Here is an 18,758-nt window from a genome sequence, read left to right as displayed (position 1 = left end):
TTAGCAGAGAGGCATAGGCCTCTGATAGAAAATGTCTTTAGCGGCACTTATTGTATAGATAGATTTAAAAATTTTCTTGTAAATATAATTTTTAAGCCTTTATTATATTACTGACCTTATTTGCAGTAGCAAATCTTCAGCTCAGTTCTACCGTCAGTGTGGCACAGTGCCCCTCTAACTTTCCTGACGGCTACCAGGGCGGGCGCCTCTGTTGTGCACGGACTGCCCAGCCCAAATATTTAAATGACCCCCATCCCTGTGATTTGGGATGGGGTCTCTGGTGATGGATGAATGTAGACAGGAATCCTGCTGTGCTCTACATCTGGTGGAGCAGGACTTACAGAATTTTGGCCCTGGGATTTTAAGAGTTGCTGACAGACAAAACCATGGCAGATCTGAGAATGCATATAGATAGATAGATTGATAGATAGGCATCTACATATTAGCTGGTAGCACCAATTATCATATACATACTGCTTCTCTACTTTGTTTTCCTTCCATTATTCCCCTTTCGTAGGTGTCCTTGTGCAGTTGACGCTACCTCAGCCCTTACATCGCTCTAGCCCGTGCATTATTTTGCCAAAAAATAGAGACTGCAACTGTTGGCTGGTGCACACGGTACAGCAAGTAAGACACGTTGGGAACTTTCTGATTGACAAGTAAACCCGTGACCTCAGTCTCCGAGATTGTCTGCAGTCTTGGAGATTTGGAGCAACTTGGCAGCATTCCATTTGGGAGTGAAGTTTCAACAGAATTCTCAGTGGCCCATGGAAAGGTGTTTGGAGTGAACCATCCAACTCCTCTCCCTCCCCATCATGGACCTGATATAGATCCTCAATCAGACCATTTCACTTCCCTTCCTTGTTTGCACCAGTGCTTCCTGTTGAACTGGAATATATCCCTGCCTTCCGTTTGGGGAATGTTTCACCTCCACTGCCAGTGCTGATCAATTGGAAGAATCAGATCGTTGTAGGCATTTTATTGTACTGTGGCGATCTTGGCCAATAAACAGTTGTTGGGTTAAAGCACTTGTGCAGCTGATATACTGCACAAAGGTTTGCATGTTCATAAGCAACTTGTAACTGTTTCTGGCTTGTATATTATTAGAATGACATTAGATGGATCACATGACATTCAGAGAGGGAGAACCAAGGCTGGTATTTGGGAGAGGGTTCAACTCAGCACTGTAGAAATAACTGACTCAGCTTCTAGCTATTAAAAAACTTTCTGAGGTCCCCTTTGGTGCACAGCTCACCAGAAGGTGAAAAGAGTGAGGCTTTGATTGTGGATAGACAAGGGCTTCTAACTGACCCACTTGGGGACATCAGCTTATTCTGGAACAACACGCAAGGTCAATTACCATCTTTTTACCTTTGAACCAGCTATTACTGTAAGTGAATCTTTCAATTCAAGGTGATTTTAAAATGTGCCTGTAGATTTGAGAATCTGTTGCATGAGTTGATCAGACCTTAAATAATTTCAATTAAAAAAACACTTGTTGAATACATAGTGTTAGAAATTGTTTTGCTGCTTTCTAAAAAAAAAATCTTCTCTTCATAGTTTGGGGAAAAATTGTGAACTATTTTATTTTATAGAGATCAGAGGGATTAAATTATTTGAAAGAAAAGATGATATCATACTTTTATATTACAATTGGAGACTTTTTTCCCAGTGAAGCAGAATAGAGGGGGTATTTCCTTTGTGAGCTGTATGTAATAAAGTTAGAGACCCATTGATAAAGAACAAATTTATGCTGCACATACCACATAGAGGAAATCTGCCCATAACGATAAAGAAAGAACTTGCATTTCATGACCTCAGGACGTCCCACAGCGTTTTCCAGCCAATTAAGTACTTCTGAGGCATAGTCATGTTTTAATGTAGGGAAAATCGGCAGCTAATTTGTGCACAGCAAAGTCCCACAGACAGCAACAAGATAAACAACCAGATAATCTGTTTTAGAGAAGTTGATTGAGGGATATATATTGGCTAGGACACTGGGAGATCTCCCCTGCTTTTCTTTGAATAGTGTGATGGGATCTTTTCCATCCACTTGAGAGGGCAGACAGGGCCTCAGTTACATAGAGTTGCATGGAGTCTACAGCACAGAAACAGGCCATTCGACCCAACGTGTCTATGACGGTGCTTATGCTCCACATGAGCCTCCTCCCACCCCTCTTCATCTAACACTATCAGCGTATCCTTCTATTCCTTTCTCCCTCATATGCTTATCTAGCTTCTCTTTAAATGCATCTATGCTATTCGTCTCAACTACTCCATGTGGTAGCGTGTTCCACATTCTTTGCAGTCTTTGGGTAAAGAAGTTTCTCCTGAATTCCTTACTGGATTTATTAGTGACTGTTTTATATTGATGACCTCTAGTTTTGGACATCCCCACAAGTGGAAACATTTTCTCTACATCTACCCAATCAAACCTTTTCATTATCTTAAAGACCTCTATCAGGTCACCCCTCAGCCTTCCTTTTTCTAGAGAAAAGAGCCTCAGCATTTCCTAATAAATATATCCTCTCAGTTTGTACCATCCTTGTGAATCTTTTTTGCACCTTCTTCAATGCCTCTATATTCTTTTCATGATATGGAGACCAGAATTGTGCACAGTATTCCAAGTGTGGTCTAACCAAGGTTCTATACAAATTTAACATAACTTCTCTGCTTTCCTATTCTATCCCTTTAGAAATGAACCCCAGTTTTTGGTTTGCTTTTTTTGTGGTCTTATTAACCTGCGTAGCTATTTTTAGTGATTTTTGTATCTGTATCCCAGGCTTCTCTGCTCCTCTACCTCATTTAGACTCTTATTATCCAAACAGTATGAGGCCTTCTTATTCTTCCTACCAAAATGTACTACCTCACATTTATCTATATTGAAATTCATTTGCCAATTACAAGTCCATTCTGCAAGTTTATTAATGTCGTCCTGTATTTTGTTGCATTCTTCCTTTGTGTTAACTACCAATTTGGTGTCGTCTCAAATTTTGAAATTGTACTTCCGATTCCTGAGCCCAAATCATTAATGTAAATTGTGAACACAATGGTCCCAGCATCGATCCCTGTGGAACACAACTTCTTATCTTTTGCCAGTCTGAGTAGCTACCCTTAACCCCTACTCTCTGTTTTCTGTTTTGTAGCCAGCTTGCTATCCATTCTGCTACTTGTTCCCTGTCTCCACATGCTCTGACCTTAGTCATGAGTCTACTATGTGATATCTTATCGAAGGCCATTCTAAAATCCAAATATATTACATCTACTACACTACCCTTGCCTACTCTTTCTGTCACTTCTTCAAAGAATTCAATAATGTTGGTCAAGCATGACCTTCCCTTTTGAAATCCGTACTGACTATTCTTTATTATATTTTCGGTTTCTAGATGTTTTTCTATTACAACTTGGAGTAAAGATTCCATTATCTTTCTTCCCACCGACATTAAGCTAATTGGTCTATAGTTCCCTGGACTTGTTCTATCTCCTTTTTTAAATATAGGAATAACATGAGCTGTCTGCCAGTCCTCTGGCACTATTCCCTTTTCTAATGAATTTATACATATATGTAATAGTGCCTCTGCTATCTCTTCCCTAACTTCTTTTAATATGCCCGGATACAATCCATCCGGACCAGGGGTTTTATCCTCCCTAAGCTTGATTAGTTTAGCAATTATCTCCCCCCTTTGTATCTCAAATGTCTTTATATCTTTTTTGATATCTTCTTCTAATGTCACACCCACCACGTTAGTCTCCCTGGTAAATTCTGAGGCAAAGTAACTATTCAATATTTCTGCCATTTTGCTGTCATTACCTGTGAGTTTATCTTGTGCATCCCTTAGTGGCCCTATCCCCATCCTGATTATTCTTTTGTTATTTTCGTGTCTGTAGAATACTTTACTATTTCTTTTGATGTTTCGCGATAATTTAGTTTTGTAGTTCCTCTTTGCTCTCCTAATTGTTTTTTTGACTTCTTTTCTAACCTTTTCGTATTCCCCTTTGTCATCCTTTCCTTTATTTTCTATGTAGTTAGTGTATGCTTTTTTTTTAGTTTCAATTTTACCCTTATCTGATTATTGATCCATGGTGTTTCATTATTGGCTAGTTTGTTCTTGTTTTTTTTAGAGGAATATATTTTTCCTGAACTCTATTGATCACCATTTTAAATATTTCCCACTGCTTTTCTATCTCTTTGTCAATTTTTTTCCCCAGTTTACCTCTCCTAGTTCCATTCGCATCCCCTCAAATTAGCTTTTTTTCAAATCTATTACTTTGGTCTTTGTCTTATGTTTTTCTCAATCATTATTTTAAACCGTATTATGTTATGATCGCAATTGCCTAGATGATCCCCAAATCTTACTTCTCTTATCAACTCTGGTTCATTTCCCATTACTAGATCCAGTCGTGATTTCTCTCTTGTTGAGCTTCTTACGTACTGGGTAAAAAAGGAGTCCAGAATACACCGTAAAAACTCCATTCCTTTTTCTCCTTTCCCTACCCCTTCTTGCCAGTTTATTTGGGGGTAGTTGAAATATCCCATGATTATTATTCTATGCCTTTTACTCATTTCATAGATTTGCCTACATATTTCTTCCTCCACTTCCCTTCCACTATTAGGTGGTCTGTAGAATATACCTATTAACGTGATCATGAGGTTTGAATTTCGTCCGAAAGACAGCATCTCCGACAGTGCAGTACTCCCTCGGTACTGCATTGAAGTGTCAGCCGAGATTATACACTCAATTCACTGACATGAGCCGGTTATTTGCTTTCCTGTTATTATATTCTAGGAGCATTGTGTGCAGTAACAATGGAGAGGACTTAACATAGGAGACAGGGTATTAATTGAGGGAGAGTAGAAAAGAAAAGAGGTATTAAATGAAGAGAAGGTATTAATAGAAAGAGGGTAATAAAGGAGTGAGTAGGCAAGGTCATTTTGACAGATATTTCATGGAGTTAATGTAATTTCCTTGAATCTCGGCTTAGTTCAGTTGGTATCATTCTGCCTCTAATACAGAAGGTTGTGAGTTCGAGCCTCACTCAGAACTTCAGAACGTAATCTAGGTTGACACTACATTGCAGGACTAAAGGAGTTCTGCATAGTTGGACATGCTGTCTATCAGATGAGATGTTAAACTTAGGTCCCATTAAAATAGATGTTAAAGATCCCATGGCATTATTCAAGGAAGAGCAAGGAGGTATTATAGTGTTCTGAGCAATCTTCATCCTTCAACACCACTGAAACAGATTAATTGTTCATTTTTTTGTGGGATCTTGATGTATGCAAAATGGCTGCCTTTATTGCCTACATGCAACGGTCCCTGCACGGCATAGTAACTCATCACATTCAGTGAATTCTGAATGATGTTCTATTTAAATGCAAATCCTTATTCTTTTATAATTGAGAGCAGCTGGTACCGTACAAAAAGCTCTCTAATAACATGACATAACACAACACTCTACAATCTGTGCATCTATTTAGTTCTCATTTAACCCTCAGTGCATCACAGCCATGTTATTTGACTCAACTGTGTTACTGGTGCCACAAATGTGACTTTTTTGGGCTAGTATTTGCACTTGAGTGTTTGATGTGAAAAATTTGGGTGAAGGATTGACTGATTGATGCAAACAGGTTGATTTTTACAGTGCCTTTATTGACTGATAATACAGGCTTTGGAGCTGATTCTCTGCCTGGCCGAGGCCAATTTACTGGATATCGCTTTCATCTCAAATGGTCAATAGGATCCAGGAGTCATGGAGACACTTTTAAATTTTTGTTTTAAGAAAAAAAGGTGTAGAAAAATGTGTGTTTGGTTTAATTGGTAGCATTCTTGCTTCTCAGTCAGAAGGTTGTGGGCCCACATTCTAGTCCAGCACTTGACCATGTTATCTAGGCTGACACTCCAATGCAGCACTGAGAGTGTGCTCCACTATCAGAGGTAGGATGTTAAAATTGAAGCCCCATTTGCCTGTTTAAAGAAAGACACAAAGTTCTCCAAGTGTTCTGTCCAATATTCCTCCTTCAATCAACACCACTAAATATAGATTCTCTGGTTATTCTTCTCACTTCTGTTCGTGGGAACTTGCATGTTGCCTACATAACTGATGTCATTGCACTTCAAAATAATTAATTGGGTATAAAGCACTCTGAGACATTTGTGAGGGACAATGGTGCTATATAACTGCACAGCTATCTTTTAGAATAGGTATCAGAAAGAATTTGCATTTATGTAGCGCCTCTCACGAGCTTAGGACAGCCTAAAGCGCTTTGCTGCCAATGAAGTACTTTTTGAAGTGTAGTAACTCTTGTAATGTGGGAAAATAATTAGGTATTAAATGTGACTAGAATAGTTCACTATGGATACGAATACAAAAAATAAAAGTAGAAAAGAGAGAGAAGAAGACAATGCGAAGTGAGCAGGAGGAAAATGTTAACATTTTCTTCATAAATTGATATTTGTTTTTGAAATGCTTACTTTAGTTACAGTAGTTTACTTCTACAGTAATAAATCTACTTCTGAAATTTGAAAAACTGTAATATTACTGTAATATTAAGGTATGTTCCATGTCACAGTGTGAGAGTTGAAAACTTTAGAAAGTAGCAAACTCAGGAGGCTTGGAATTTCTCTGGACCTGCCGGCAATCTAAGCGTCGGTGGTAAAATTTAACTTTGATTATTTCAGTTATGTACCAGGGCAAGCAGTATAAGCAGAATACATGATGTGGAACCGAGGCATGCCATGTTTATGCCACTCACGGTGTTAAATATAATTCATTTACAGGTTCTTCAATCTTGAGTTATCAGTGAACCATGCATCCTGTGGCTCCTCTCTGTGAGTGTGAAAGACTTTGTGATCTTTCACAAAAAGTTTCATATTTCTTGTTGGCATAGAGCTGTAATTTTGTAAGTTACTTATTATCTTCTTCTTTTCCCAGTCTACAGTCACGACATGCCACATACACGGACAACCTGCTCCCAGGTCTCTGTTCATGTTTGTCTATTACTGAGCAGGGAAGTGGTGAACAAAATAGATCTAGGAACAGTAACACAGTGAAAAGCACCTGAAACGCTGCAGCTTTTCAGATGCTGGGTTCCTTATTATCGGGTGCATTGGCCTTAGGCTTTGCTGCATGCTCAATGCATTCATTGGAGGACAATGCATCCGGGAATCACCTAGTGTGCTAACAGCCTGTGCAATGACTACTTGTAAGGCTCATTAAGGCCATCAACCTCATTTCTTCTCCAAGATCGCCTACTTCCACCTCCATAATATCGGCCGTCTCCGCCCTGCCTCAGCCCATCTGCTGCTGAAACCCTCATCCATGCTTTTGTTACCTCCAGGCTCAACTATTCCAATGCTCTTCTTGCCGGCCTTCCATCTTCCACCCTCCGTAAACTTGAACTCATCCAAAAATCACACCAAATCCTGTTCACCCATCAACCCTGTGCTCACTGACCTATATTGGCTCCCAGTACACCAACGCCCTGATTTTAAAATTCTCATTCTCGTGTTCAAATCCATCCATGGCCTCGCCCCTCCCTATCTCTGTAACGTCCTCCAGCCCTCCAACTCTCCAACTCTGGCCTTTTGTGCATTCCCCACTTCTTTCACCCCACCATTGGTGGCCGTGCATTCAGCTGTCTAAGCTCTGGAATTCCCTCCCTAAACCTCTCCACATCTCTCTTCTCCTTTAAGACCCTCCTTAAAACCTACCGCTTTGACCAAGCTTTTGGTCACCAGTCTTAATGTCTTCTTCTTTGGCTCAGTGCTAATTTTTGTCTGGTTGCGGTCGTGTGAAGCACCTTGGGATGTTTTATTATGTTAATGGAGCAATATAAATGAAAGTTATTGACTTTTATTCAAATAGGGCCGAAGCCCCGTACCCTGACTTGAGTGCTTAAACATCAGTCCAGACGCTCAGTACTTGTTAACAAAGGATACTGAAAGGAAGGCCTGATTTTAAAATCAAAATGTTTCTGCGGGGTGGCCTTTTCTTGTAACAGGGCCACTCTGTTTTTTTTGTGCCTGCATTTGCTTCCCCTCCAGCGACCATTCTCATGCTGCCACCTGAATGGAAATGTGACATGAAGTGAGAGTCTATGAATGTGCAAATTTGTTGCTTCACTATGAACTTATAGGTCTCCCATAAGGTGGAAAAGACCAAGTTTCTGCAGTCTTTCCTCAGAACTCAATCTTTTGATGCTAGGGATCAGTCTTGTAGCTCTGTTTTGGGTTGACTCCAGGATTGAATGTCTCCTTTAGTACTCAGTGTCAGCTGTGCCTCAGTGGTTAGCCTCTCGCCTCTGAGTCAGAAGGTTGTGGGTTCAAGTCTCACTCCAGAGGTTTGAGCACGAAATCTAAGCTGACACTCCAGTGCAGTACTTAGGGAGTGCTGCACTGTCGGAGGTGCCGTCTTTCAGATGAGAAGTTAAACCAAAGCCTTGTCTGCCCTCTCAGGTGGACGTAAAAGATCTCATGGCATTCTTTTAAAGAAGGGTAGGGGAGTTCTCCCCGGTGTCCTGACCAACATTCATCCCTCAACTAACATCGCTAAAACAGATTATCTGGTCAATATCACATTGCTGTTTGTGGGATCTTGCTGCGCGCAAATTGGCTGCCGCGTTTCCTACATTACAACAGTGACTACATTTCAAAAGTATTTCATTGGCTGTAAAGCACTTTGGGATGTCTTGAGGTCATGAAAGGTGCTATATAAATGCAAGTTCTTTCTTTCTTTCTTCTTTCAAGGTGTTCCAGGACTCACTGTGCAGGAGTATTTCCTTGATCCAGACCATAAGGTGTAAAGTCACTTTCAATCTATAGTCAGTCTTTGCTGACATGTTAGAAAGTTAATACATAACTTATTTTAAGCTGAGAAATTTAGGTAAAAGGCTAATGTCTGTAATTCAGGACACCGCCAAGGGTGAAAAAAACAAGAGAGAAGACATGATTAATCCCAATATGGTGCTTAGATGATGTCAAGCTTAGGTTTTAAAAGCAGGGAGAATGTAAGAGGAAAGGAGGACTGAGGGAGGTAAGGAGTTCCACAGTTTCGAGGTTCTGGCAAAGAATGAGTACAGCAGGTATCAATAAGTTTTAGTAGAAGACAATTTAATTATCTTTCTCTCAGGTGCCATGAACTCATGTTCACTAAAGAAAATGTTTGGGCTACAGCTGTGGACCAAGATGAACTGTGACATTTAAAAAAATTCATTAATGGGATGTGGGCGTCGCTGGCAAGTCCGGAATTTATTGCCCATCCCTAATTGCCCTTGAGAAGGTGGTGGTGTGCCGTCTTCTTGGACTGCTGCAGTCCGTGTGGTGAAGGTTCTCCCACAGTGCTGTTAAGTAGGGAGTTCCAGGATTTTGACTCAGTGACGATAAAGGAACGGCGATATATTTCCAAATCAGGATGGTGTGTGACTGGGAGGGGAACGTGCAGGTGGTGTTGTTCCCATGTGCCTGTTGCCCTTGTCCTTCTAAGTGGTAGAGGTCGCGGGTTTGGGAAGTGCTGTCGAAGAAGCCTTGGCGAGTTGCTGCAGTGCATCCTGTAAATGGTACACACTGTAGCCACGGTGCGCTGGTGGTGGAGGGAGTGAATGTTTAAGGCTATATATAAGATTAAAGGAAATATAACAATGTGTGCCATATTAACGCAGTGAATTTTATTTTAAAAAAATCCTGTGACAAATTTATTATTTTCAAATTCCAGGAATAACATTGGCTTCTTATCTCTATGGTATTTATTGTACTGATCACTAATTTTGTATCAATGATCTCTATGTCTTGGATACTGATCACTATTTTTTGTACTACTTATCACTATGTTTTGAAGTAAAGATCACTATTTTTTGTCATAAAATCAGTTTTCATAGTACTGATCAAAGTTTTAGTTACACTGATTACTTTGTTTTGTAGTACCGATCGCTGTGTTTTTATAGTACTAATCACTGTGTTTTTATAGTATTGATCACTGTGATTTGTAATACCAATTATTACTTTTTGTGGCACTGATTGCCGTGTTTTTATAATACTGATCACTGTGTTTTTGTAGTACTAATCACTGTGATTTTATAGTACTGATCACTGTGTTTTTATAGTGCTTTTGTAGTACTGATCACTGTGTTCTTGTAGTACTAATCACTGCAATTTTATAGTACTGAACACTTTTTAGAGTACTAATCACTGTTTTTATAGTACTGATCACTGTGACTTTATAGTACTGAGCATTGTGTTTTTGTGGTATTAATCACTGTGATTTTGTAGTACTGATCACTGTTTTTATAGTACGAATCACTGTGTTTTTATAGTACTGATCACTGTTTTTATAGTATCAATTACTACTTTTTGTGGCAGTAATCACTGTGTTTTGTAGTACTAACCACTGTGATTTTATAGTACTGATCACTGTGTTTTTGTGGTATTAATCATTGTTTTTATAATAATGATCGCTGTGTTTTTATTGTAATGATTACTGTGCTTTTGTAGCACCAATGACTACTTTTGTGGTACTGATCGCTGTGTTTTTGCTGATTGCAGAGAGATGGGTGCTCTGGCTATATTGATTCTCCCTTTATTGGTGGCCGGGATTGCTGGAATTGCTTACATTTACAAAAAAATAATGCGACTGATGTCCAAATCAGCTGTGCGGAACAAAGTGATCGTGATAACTGATGCTATATCAGGACTTGGAAAAGGTGAGCAATCGAGTATTCTTTGTTTTTTTTGTGAATGGTTCCTGCTTTTATTTGGACTGTACCAGCTCGCCATATATAATAGGCTACCATATATAGCAATGAAACCCTAATCCAGTCTGAGACCACTCCATCTGTGGGTTCTCTTCAATGTATCTCTTTTTGAAACTTTTTCCTCCAACTTTCTCTCCTGAAAATGTTGACTCTTGCCAAGGTGCTGCCAACCTTCTGGTACTTTACCCAAGTGACGATTACTTATGTGTGATCTTAGGCAATGAGTGTCAACAGGCTATGTGTCATGACAATTAAGTCCAACTCTGTCATCATCCAGCATCCTCACGAGTGATCTTTCCAATGGGTCACCAAACAGTGATCAGGACCAGGATTCTTGGTGGATTTTTCACCTCTTTTAACACCGCGGCAATGAAATTATTGGTTCTCAGCTGAGAACAGCTAATAATGTATAGATTGGGATAGAGGCCATCGAGGCTGCTTTCTATTTATCTCTGGGCCTCCATTTATGGTCTGCCTGTGTCAGTTTAGCTCAGTTGATAGCACGCACGCCTGTGTTAGTAGAGTGCTGCATTGTCAGAGGTGCCGTTTTTCAGATGAAATGTTAAAGCAAAGCTGTCTGCTCAAGGTGGACTTTAAAGATCCCATGGCAACATTCGGAGAAGAGCAGCAAGTTCTCCCAGTGTTCTGGCCAACATTTATCCCTCGACCAACATCACCAAAACAGATTATCTAGTAATTTATCTCATTTGCTGTTTGTGGGACCTTGCTGTGTGCAAGTTGCCTGCAGTGTTTATGAACATAACAACAGTGAATACACTTAAAAAAAAAAAGAAATTCATTGGCCGTGAAGCTCTGTGGGATCTGCTGAGGATGGCAAAGACAATTTCTATCTTTCTTCTTTCTTGTCCAGTCACGGGATTTTGTCACAGCTGGGATTCAATGTCAATTCCCTCCTTTCCTGCTATCCAGTGAATGAAAGCAAGGAAAAGCTAGTTAGGGACAGACTTATCCCAGACCTTTGGTCTGTGCTGTAGTGGAGACACTGTCATTGACCTCTGCGCCACTGGACTAGAGAGGGAAAAAGTCAGGCAGAGTTCCAGTTATGTTGGCTGATAGATTAGGGTTCTGTTAGAATCCACTCAGGCATGCGATCAAACAACAAACGTTTATTCCCAAGTACATCTCTGACACTTTTCGCCTCTCTTCACAGTCCAGTGTGTTCTTCCCATAGCCAATGCTGATCGATACTGGCTTTCTTCTATTTACTCATAAAACCCCCACACCTGGCCTTTTTTTTTTACATTACACATAACTTACTCATGACCTTATATCACAACTAGATAACCCTTCAACTGCTGTCCAGTGAGTGTGTGTGGGCTTCGGGGCGAGGGGAAGAAAAGGCTCAGCTGTAAGGCTCGCACATGAAGAATGGACATTGGGGTGAAGTACTGGACGGTGGCTGCGCCTGTAGAACTGTACCCCAGCAAGAGTCAGCATTTTCGGGGTGGGGATGGGGGGAGAAATTTGGAGGAGAAAAATACAAAAAAGGTGAAAATGTTCATTCCACAGTATTGACGTCCCTCACTTTCATGAACTAACTTAAGAAAAAAGAATTCTGACGGTCTAAACTGACTGAAATCCTGCAAACTACAGTGCCTTCAGTTCCATCGTTTTGCAGTTTTCGCCAGAGCTTGAGCATATGATCTAGGCTGCCAATTTAGTGCAAGACTGAGGGAAGGCCCTTAAACCGTCTGTTGTTTGGGTGGATGTAAGTGATCCCATGGGGGATATCTGATGGAAAACAGGGAGTTCTCCTCGTGTTCTCAATCAACGTTACCAAGAATGCATTAATTGGCCATCAGATCATTTGCTAATTGTGTGGAACCTCGCTGTGTGTAAATTGGCTGCTGTGTTTGCCTATAAAACAACAGTGACTGCACGTCAGTAACAGAGCACGCCAGATTTTACTTCCATTTAAGTTGATAGCATTAAGAGGATGGGTGTTCTTATATATAAGTTTATAAGTTACTCCTCAAAATAATAGCGTTCAAAAGCATTTATTGTTGGTGTACACAGAGTATTAAGCATACAGTGATAACCGTTCTTGATAATAATTACACATATACTTAAGAGTATATTTACAGCGATACTGTGTGAGTTCACCGGAGAATTCACACGTTACAATTCTCGAGCTTGAGGGAAGGGTTCACTGCTGATTAGGCCTCCTTGAATTCTGAGCTATCTTTCCTAACACCCCTTCTTTTAAGCCTTCTTTTTCAACCCAGTTACGTGAAAATCTACATGTTTCCTAGCATTATCTCATTCAATTAGCTGCTCTCCCTTATCAATATTGAAGTTTTAACAAGAATAACTCCCTAACTTTGTTCTAGCTTTACTTTGACTAAACTGTCAATCAAATCATTCAACTGGAGACAGTCACAGAGAGATTAATGAACAAAGGCTCCCCTACAGGCGATGTTACCACTTGCCTTGCACAGATGTGGCATTGTCCTGGGAGGACAGCTGAGAGATCTATGGGGCCAGGACAAAGGAAGTTTGTAACTGAATTTTTATCAGCTTAAAAGTCTTTTATTTCCCACAGACTATCCGAACATTACTAAAAGTCACAGTTAAAAAGCTTAAAGCTAATATAAAGACCTCAAGACAATTTAATTAACCCTTTCCTTACAATAGGAGGAGAATCCACTGGGTTCTATATGGGTATGCGAACCTCCCCACTCGACTTATCTTCCTACGCTCTGCCCAGGTAATGCTAAACAGCCAGGCAGTAAAATTTGGCCCAATGTGTGCTGACCAGAATAGTTGTACTTGAATGAGTATGACCTCAATGCCACTGGTCTTGGTTGAATCAATGATCTCACAAGCTGGTAATTTTGTTGTGCTACTTGTAACGTGTATGATGGACCCAGGGTATTGGAGGTAGAAATTGTCGAGCTGCCGAATTTGATGCCAGTGACGTGAAGAACTCACGCCATGTAGAAGGACAGTAATGATAGCAGCTGTATACACTTTTAGCTTTGTAAGTTGGAGACGCTCTATTTCAGTACTCCAAATGCAGAACTGGCATTTTGAGTATAAGAGAGCTCTTTATTATCTATGTTAGTGCATCCTTTGAAGACATGCTACTCAGATAAGTGAACCAGTTGACAATATTTAATTAAGTACCACCAATGGTATGGTGTAGCGCTTTCCATGGAGTTGGCTGACACATGACCTGTGTTTTCTTAAGGTCACATTTGTTTCCTGCAAAGGCAAACTGATTGGCAATTAGCTGCAGATCCACCTGATTTTGTGCCTCTAGAGCACAGTCATCTGCAAACAAAACTCATGCATGATCTCCTCTGTGGTCCTTACTCTAGATTTCTGCATTTGGAAGTTGCGTCTTCCAGTGATAGAAATTAACTACACTAACAATATGTTACAGACAGCCTTGGCTCAGTGGTCGCACTCTCGCCTCTGAGTCAGAAGGTTGTGGGTTCTATTCCCACTCCAGAGACTTGAACACATAATCCAGGCTGACACTCCAGTACAGTACTGAGGAAGTGCTGCACTGTCGGAGGTGCTGTCTTTCAGATGAGATGTTAAACCGAGGCTCAGCCTGCCCTCTCCAATGGATGTAAAATGGCACTATTTGAAGAAGAGCAGGGGAGCTCTCCCAGTGATCTGGCTAATATTTATCCCTCAACCAATAACTAAAAACAGATGATCTGGTCATTATCTCATTGCTGTTTGTGGAACCTTGCTGTGCACAAATTGGCTGCCACGTTTGCTACATTACAACAGTGACTATATTTCAAAAGTACTTCATTGGCTGTAAAGCACTTTGGGACATCCTGAGGTCGTGAAAGATGCTATATGAATGCAAGTTCTTTCTTTTATATAATGGATTTTCAGCATTGGCACTGGAAACATTGGAGTAGGTTGTTTTGGATTCTACTGCTCGTATGGATCATAAATGCATTAATTTAAATTATCAAAAAATTGCGCATACTGACCTGCATGGCCAAATCTCCAACCTGTGCTGGCATCAAGTGAGAGTCAGCGCTGGGTGCAGAGACTCTGAAAGTACACCCTCTTACATGGTGAATTGGACAAGACAAAATGACAGATAAACTATTCTGCTCATCTTTTCTTTGTGTGGAATTTCATTCAGACTGTAAGCAAATTAATTAGCGATGATGTAAAATATGCAAAAGAAAAAGGACAAGAAACTAGTAATGGTCAAGAATGCTAATTAGTGCCAGTTCTGAGATATAGGCTGATGCCAAATAAAAAATGATTAAAGACTACCCCAAATCATTTCACCTAGGACTATTATCGTAAGCAGACAGAGGAGACATTAATCCATTCAAACTAAGCTAGATTCAAACCCAGGTCCAGAGATGTAACACACTTTACCACCCAGTCCCCCAGTAGGTTTTGTAAATAAACACTGCAGTTTTTTTAATGTACCATGTCAGTCTCTTAAAAATTCACATCAAATGAACAGCGTGCAAGTTAGTGAGATGCACTATAGCATTCAATAAACTTTCTTATCTCAGGGTTTGAACATTTTGACAGTGTCAAGGTTTGACCTAGTACTATACACCCAGACAAAAAAAATTGCTTGAGCTCCAACACATCAGTGGTCCATTTAATGAAAGTCTGTTCCCTATTATACACCATACTCTTTAAAAAAAAAATGGGAAAATGCCCTTGGAAACGATATGGCCAAAATCACTGACCGTTGATATCAGAATCAGCTACACAGCCTTTCATCAGCATAAATGGTTTAAAGTTATATATAGGGGGTGATCAAAATGCCTTTAGGACAGTTGTAAAGCCTATATTTAGGCATGCAGTCCTCTCTTCCTGTTCTTGGCAATTAACCTGTGACATTCTGTGAGTGAAGGATACAGAAGTCCTGTTTAACAAGCAAACGTTATTGCAAACTCTGGTGTATATGTGCATTTTTGTTTGATTTTATGTCCTGTAGATGGTGGCGGTTTAGGGGAAGTGACTTATATTGAGGGGTCTAGAACAAATGGTAATAGATGTAAGATTGAATGTAAAAGATTTAGTAGAGAGAAAGCCTTTTTATACAGGGGGTTGTGAGGTTGTGGATTACACAATGAGGGTTAATGATTGAAGCAGAGACAATGTCAACATTTCAGAATAGGTTAATCAGGTGGAAGAAGGAAAGGGGATTAAAGGCATAGGGGAATAGAGTGGGCACATGAAGGAAAAGAAAGAAAGACTTGCATTTATATAGCACCTTTCATGACCTCAGGACACCCCAAAGCGTTTTACAGTCATTGAAGTATTTTTGAAGCGTAGTCACTATTGTAATACAGAGCAGGTCTCAGTGAGGATAAATTTTTTCAAACGCACAAAAAGTTTCCTGCTGCGTCTGAAAATCTGGTCGCAATGTTGAGGGAATCCCCGAAAAAGCGCAATTGGAGGATACTGGCATTCGAGAGTTGGGGACACGGCCAATTTTATGGGCGGAGATTCGTTGGGACAGAGTGTTTGAAGGACGGACATAAAAGAACGAGGAGACCTGGGCGGGTTATAGTTACATGGATCACTCACTCATGCCCAAAACTCGGCGATCTTTTAAGCCACGTAATTGGTTTTCAGCCAGATTACGGGTGTCTCTGGGCGCAAGTGCGGAGGAAACTCCAGGCCTAAATATTTTACATTGCAACAAATAGAAATGGATCTTTACATTGGACTAAGAAAACTTAAATAGAACTTAAGTCTGCTTCAATTTAATGCTACCGTATGCTTAATTTAATGCTTAACAGAATGTTCCAGGGTATTTCACAGTGGAGGAGGTCGAATGGTCTTGTGTGGCAATGACTGGGAAAAGTTAGAAGCCCTGCAAGAGGCCTTAATTGATGTTGCCGACCCTAGTCGGGTGAGTTTCTTTATAGAAATCTATTTCTTCCTGTCAGTTCCAGCACCTATTTTAAACAAGATTATGCAGATGGGATTGAAAAATAATACAATTTTCTCCTGTCATGTTTCTCCTTTCGTTATCATTGATTATTAAGTGTGGTGAATGTGAGCTACTGGTTATCTATTTGACGTTGCGATTGTGTAACTGGTTATTTTGTCAATCTATAAGTATAATCAGGAGTGGTGGTTTTAAAGCACAAAACTGTAGAAGACTGAAAGAAACTTGCTTATATTTACGTAGAGTCATGAAGTACAGTAAAAATGGATTTCCCAACCAGGAGCCTTGTGTTTGAACTCCAGGCTCGATTGATTTGGACTGTTCCTCGAAGGCATGCTTTATCAGTCTTGGCTAGGATATCTATAACAGGGACAGAAAAACGAAGCCTTTGACCGCACCATCCTCCTTCAAAGCCTCTCCTCCGTTGTCCAGCTGGGTGGGACTGCCCTTGCCTCGTTCCATTCCTATCTATCCAGTTGTAGACAGAGAATCACCTGCGATGGCTTCTCTTCCTGCTCCCACACTGTTACCTCTGGAGTCCCCCAAGGATCTATTCTTGACCCCCTTTTATTTCTCATCTGCATGCTGTCCCTCGACGACATCATCTGAAAACACAACGTCAAGTTCCACATTTATACTGACGACACCCAGCTCTACCTCACCATCACCTCTCTCTACCCTTCCACTGTCTCTCATTTGTAGTGCTGCTTGTCTGATATCCAGTGCTGAATGAGCAGAAATTTCCTCCAACTAAATATTGGGAAGACTGAAGCCATTGTCTTTGGTCCCTGCCACAAACCCTGTTCTTTGGTCACCGACTCCATCCCTCTCCCTGGCCACTGTCTGAGGCTGAACCAGACTGTTCGTATCCTTGGTGTCCTATTTGACCCTGGGATGAGCTTCTGACCCCATAACCGCTTCATCACCAAGACGGTCGACTTCCACCTCCGTAACATCTCCCGTCTCCACCCCTGCCTCAGCTTATCTGCTGCTGGAAACCCTCTTTGTTACCTCTGGACTCAACTATTTCAATGCTCTCCTGGCCAACCTCCCACCTTGTACTCTCTGTAAACTTGAGCTCATTCAAAACTCTGCTGCCTGTATCCTAACTCACACCAAGTCCCATTCGCCCACCACCACTGTGCTCACTGACCTACATTGGCTCCCGGTCCGGCAATGCCTCGATTTTGAAATTCTCATCCTTGTTTTCAAATCCCTCCATGGCCTCGCCCCTCCCTCCTCCAGCCCTACAACCTTCCGCGATCTCTGCGCTCCTCCAATTCTGGCCACTTGCACATCCCCGATTTTAATCGCTCCACTAGCTGCCTAGACCCTAAGCTCTGGAATTCCCTCCCTGAACCTCTCTGCCTCTCTCTCCTCCTCCTTTAAGATGTTCCTTAAAACCTACCTCACCTGTCCTAATATCTCTTTATGTGGCTCGGTGTCAAATTTTGTTTGATAACGCTCCTGTGAAGAGCCTTGGGATGTTTTACTATGTTAAAGGCACAATATAAATGCAAGTTGTTGTACATCGGCAGAAGATCTGAAGTATATAATTTACACGGTATGAGGAGATATCCATAAATTGAACTGTCTTACCTTCCCTACTTTGGACTAATTTTTTTAAAATTCAGAAACCTAGGTGAAGGGCAAAGGTCATCACATAGGACACCAAGGTTGAAAATAGTAGGAAGAGAAATTAGGTAAATCAAGAAGGGCTCGGTGATATGAAGTATGCCTTTTAAAAGCTAGAAGTTTGTAGGGTAGAAATTCTGGTCAACAAAGTCGTGCACGAATACTTAACGCACTTGTACTACATTCCTGTATGTATTAGGAACATAGGAATAGGAGAAGACTATTCAGGCCCTCGAGCCCGTTTTCATTCAATTAGATCATGGCTGATCTGTATCTTAACCTCATTTACCATGGTAACGCAGGTGCTAATCTGCATAACGTGTTGGTACTTGAGGTTCCCTGATCAATATTTTTACTTTTGTAGGAATAAGGTAAGACTGGTAATAGGATAATTGGAGGGGTAATTTTTTTTTAAAAAGGCAATAAAATATATTTTTACGAGATATAACCAGTGCT

General features: G+C 40.6%; 1 protein-coding gene across 1 annotated transcript in view; it reads left to right on the top strand.

The window, feature by feature from the left end:
* Positions 1-1,045: 1,045 nt before the first annotated feature.
* The window catches only part of dhrs7cb (dehydrogenase/reductase (SDR family) member 7Cb), a 34,843-nt gene continuing 17,130 nt past the window's right edge, over positions 1,046-18,758 (top strand). Inside the window, exons 1-3 of the mRNA XM_068004345.1 lie at positions 1,046-1,390; positions 10,539-10,696; positions 16,516-16,628. Coding sequence (XP_067860446.1) covers positions 10,543-10,696; positions 16,516-16,628 — 267 coding nt within the window. The 5' untranslated portion in view covers positions 1,046-1,390; positions 10,539-10,542. The remainder of the gene's footprint in view (positions 1,391-10,538; positions 10,697-16,515; positions 16,629-18,758) is intronic.

Source organism: Heptranchias perlo, chromosome 23 (assembly GCF_035084215.1).
Source record: "Heptranchias perlo isolate sHepPer1 chromosome 23, sHepPer1.hap1, whole genome shotgun sequence".
Lineage (NCBI taxonomy): Eukaryota > Metazoa > Chordata > Chondrichthyes > Hexanchiformes > Hexanchidae > Heptranchias > Heptranchias perlo.
The sequence above is the reverse complement of the archived record's forward strand: the minus strand, read 5'-3'. Positions and strand labels throughout refer to the sequence as shown.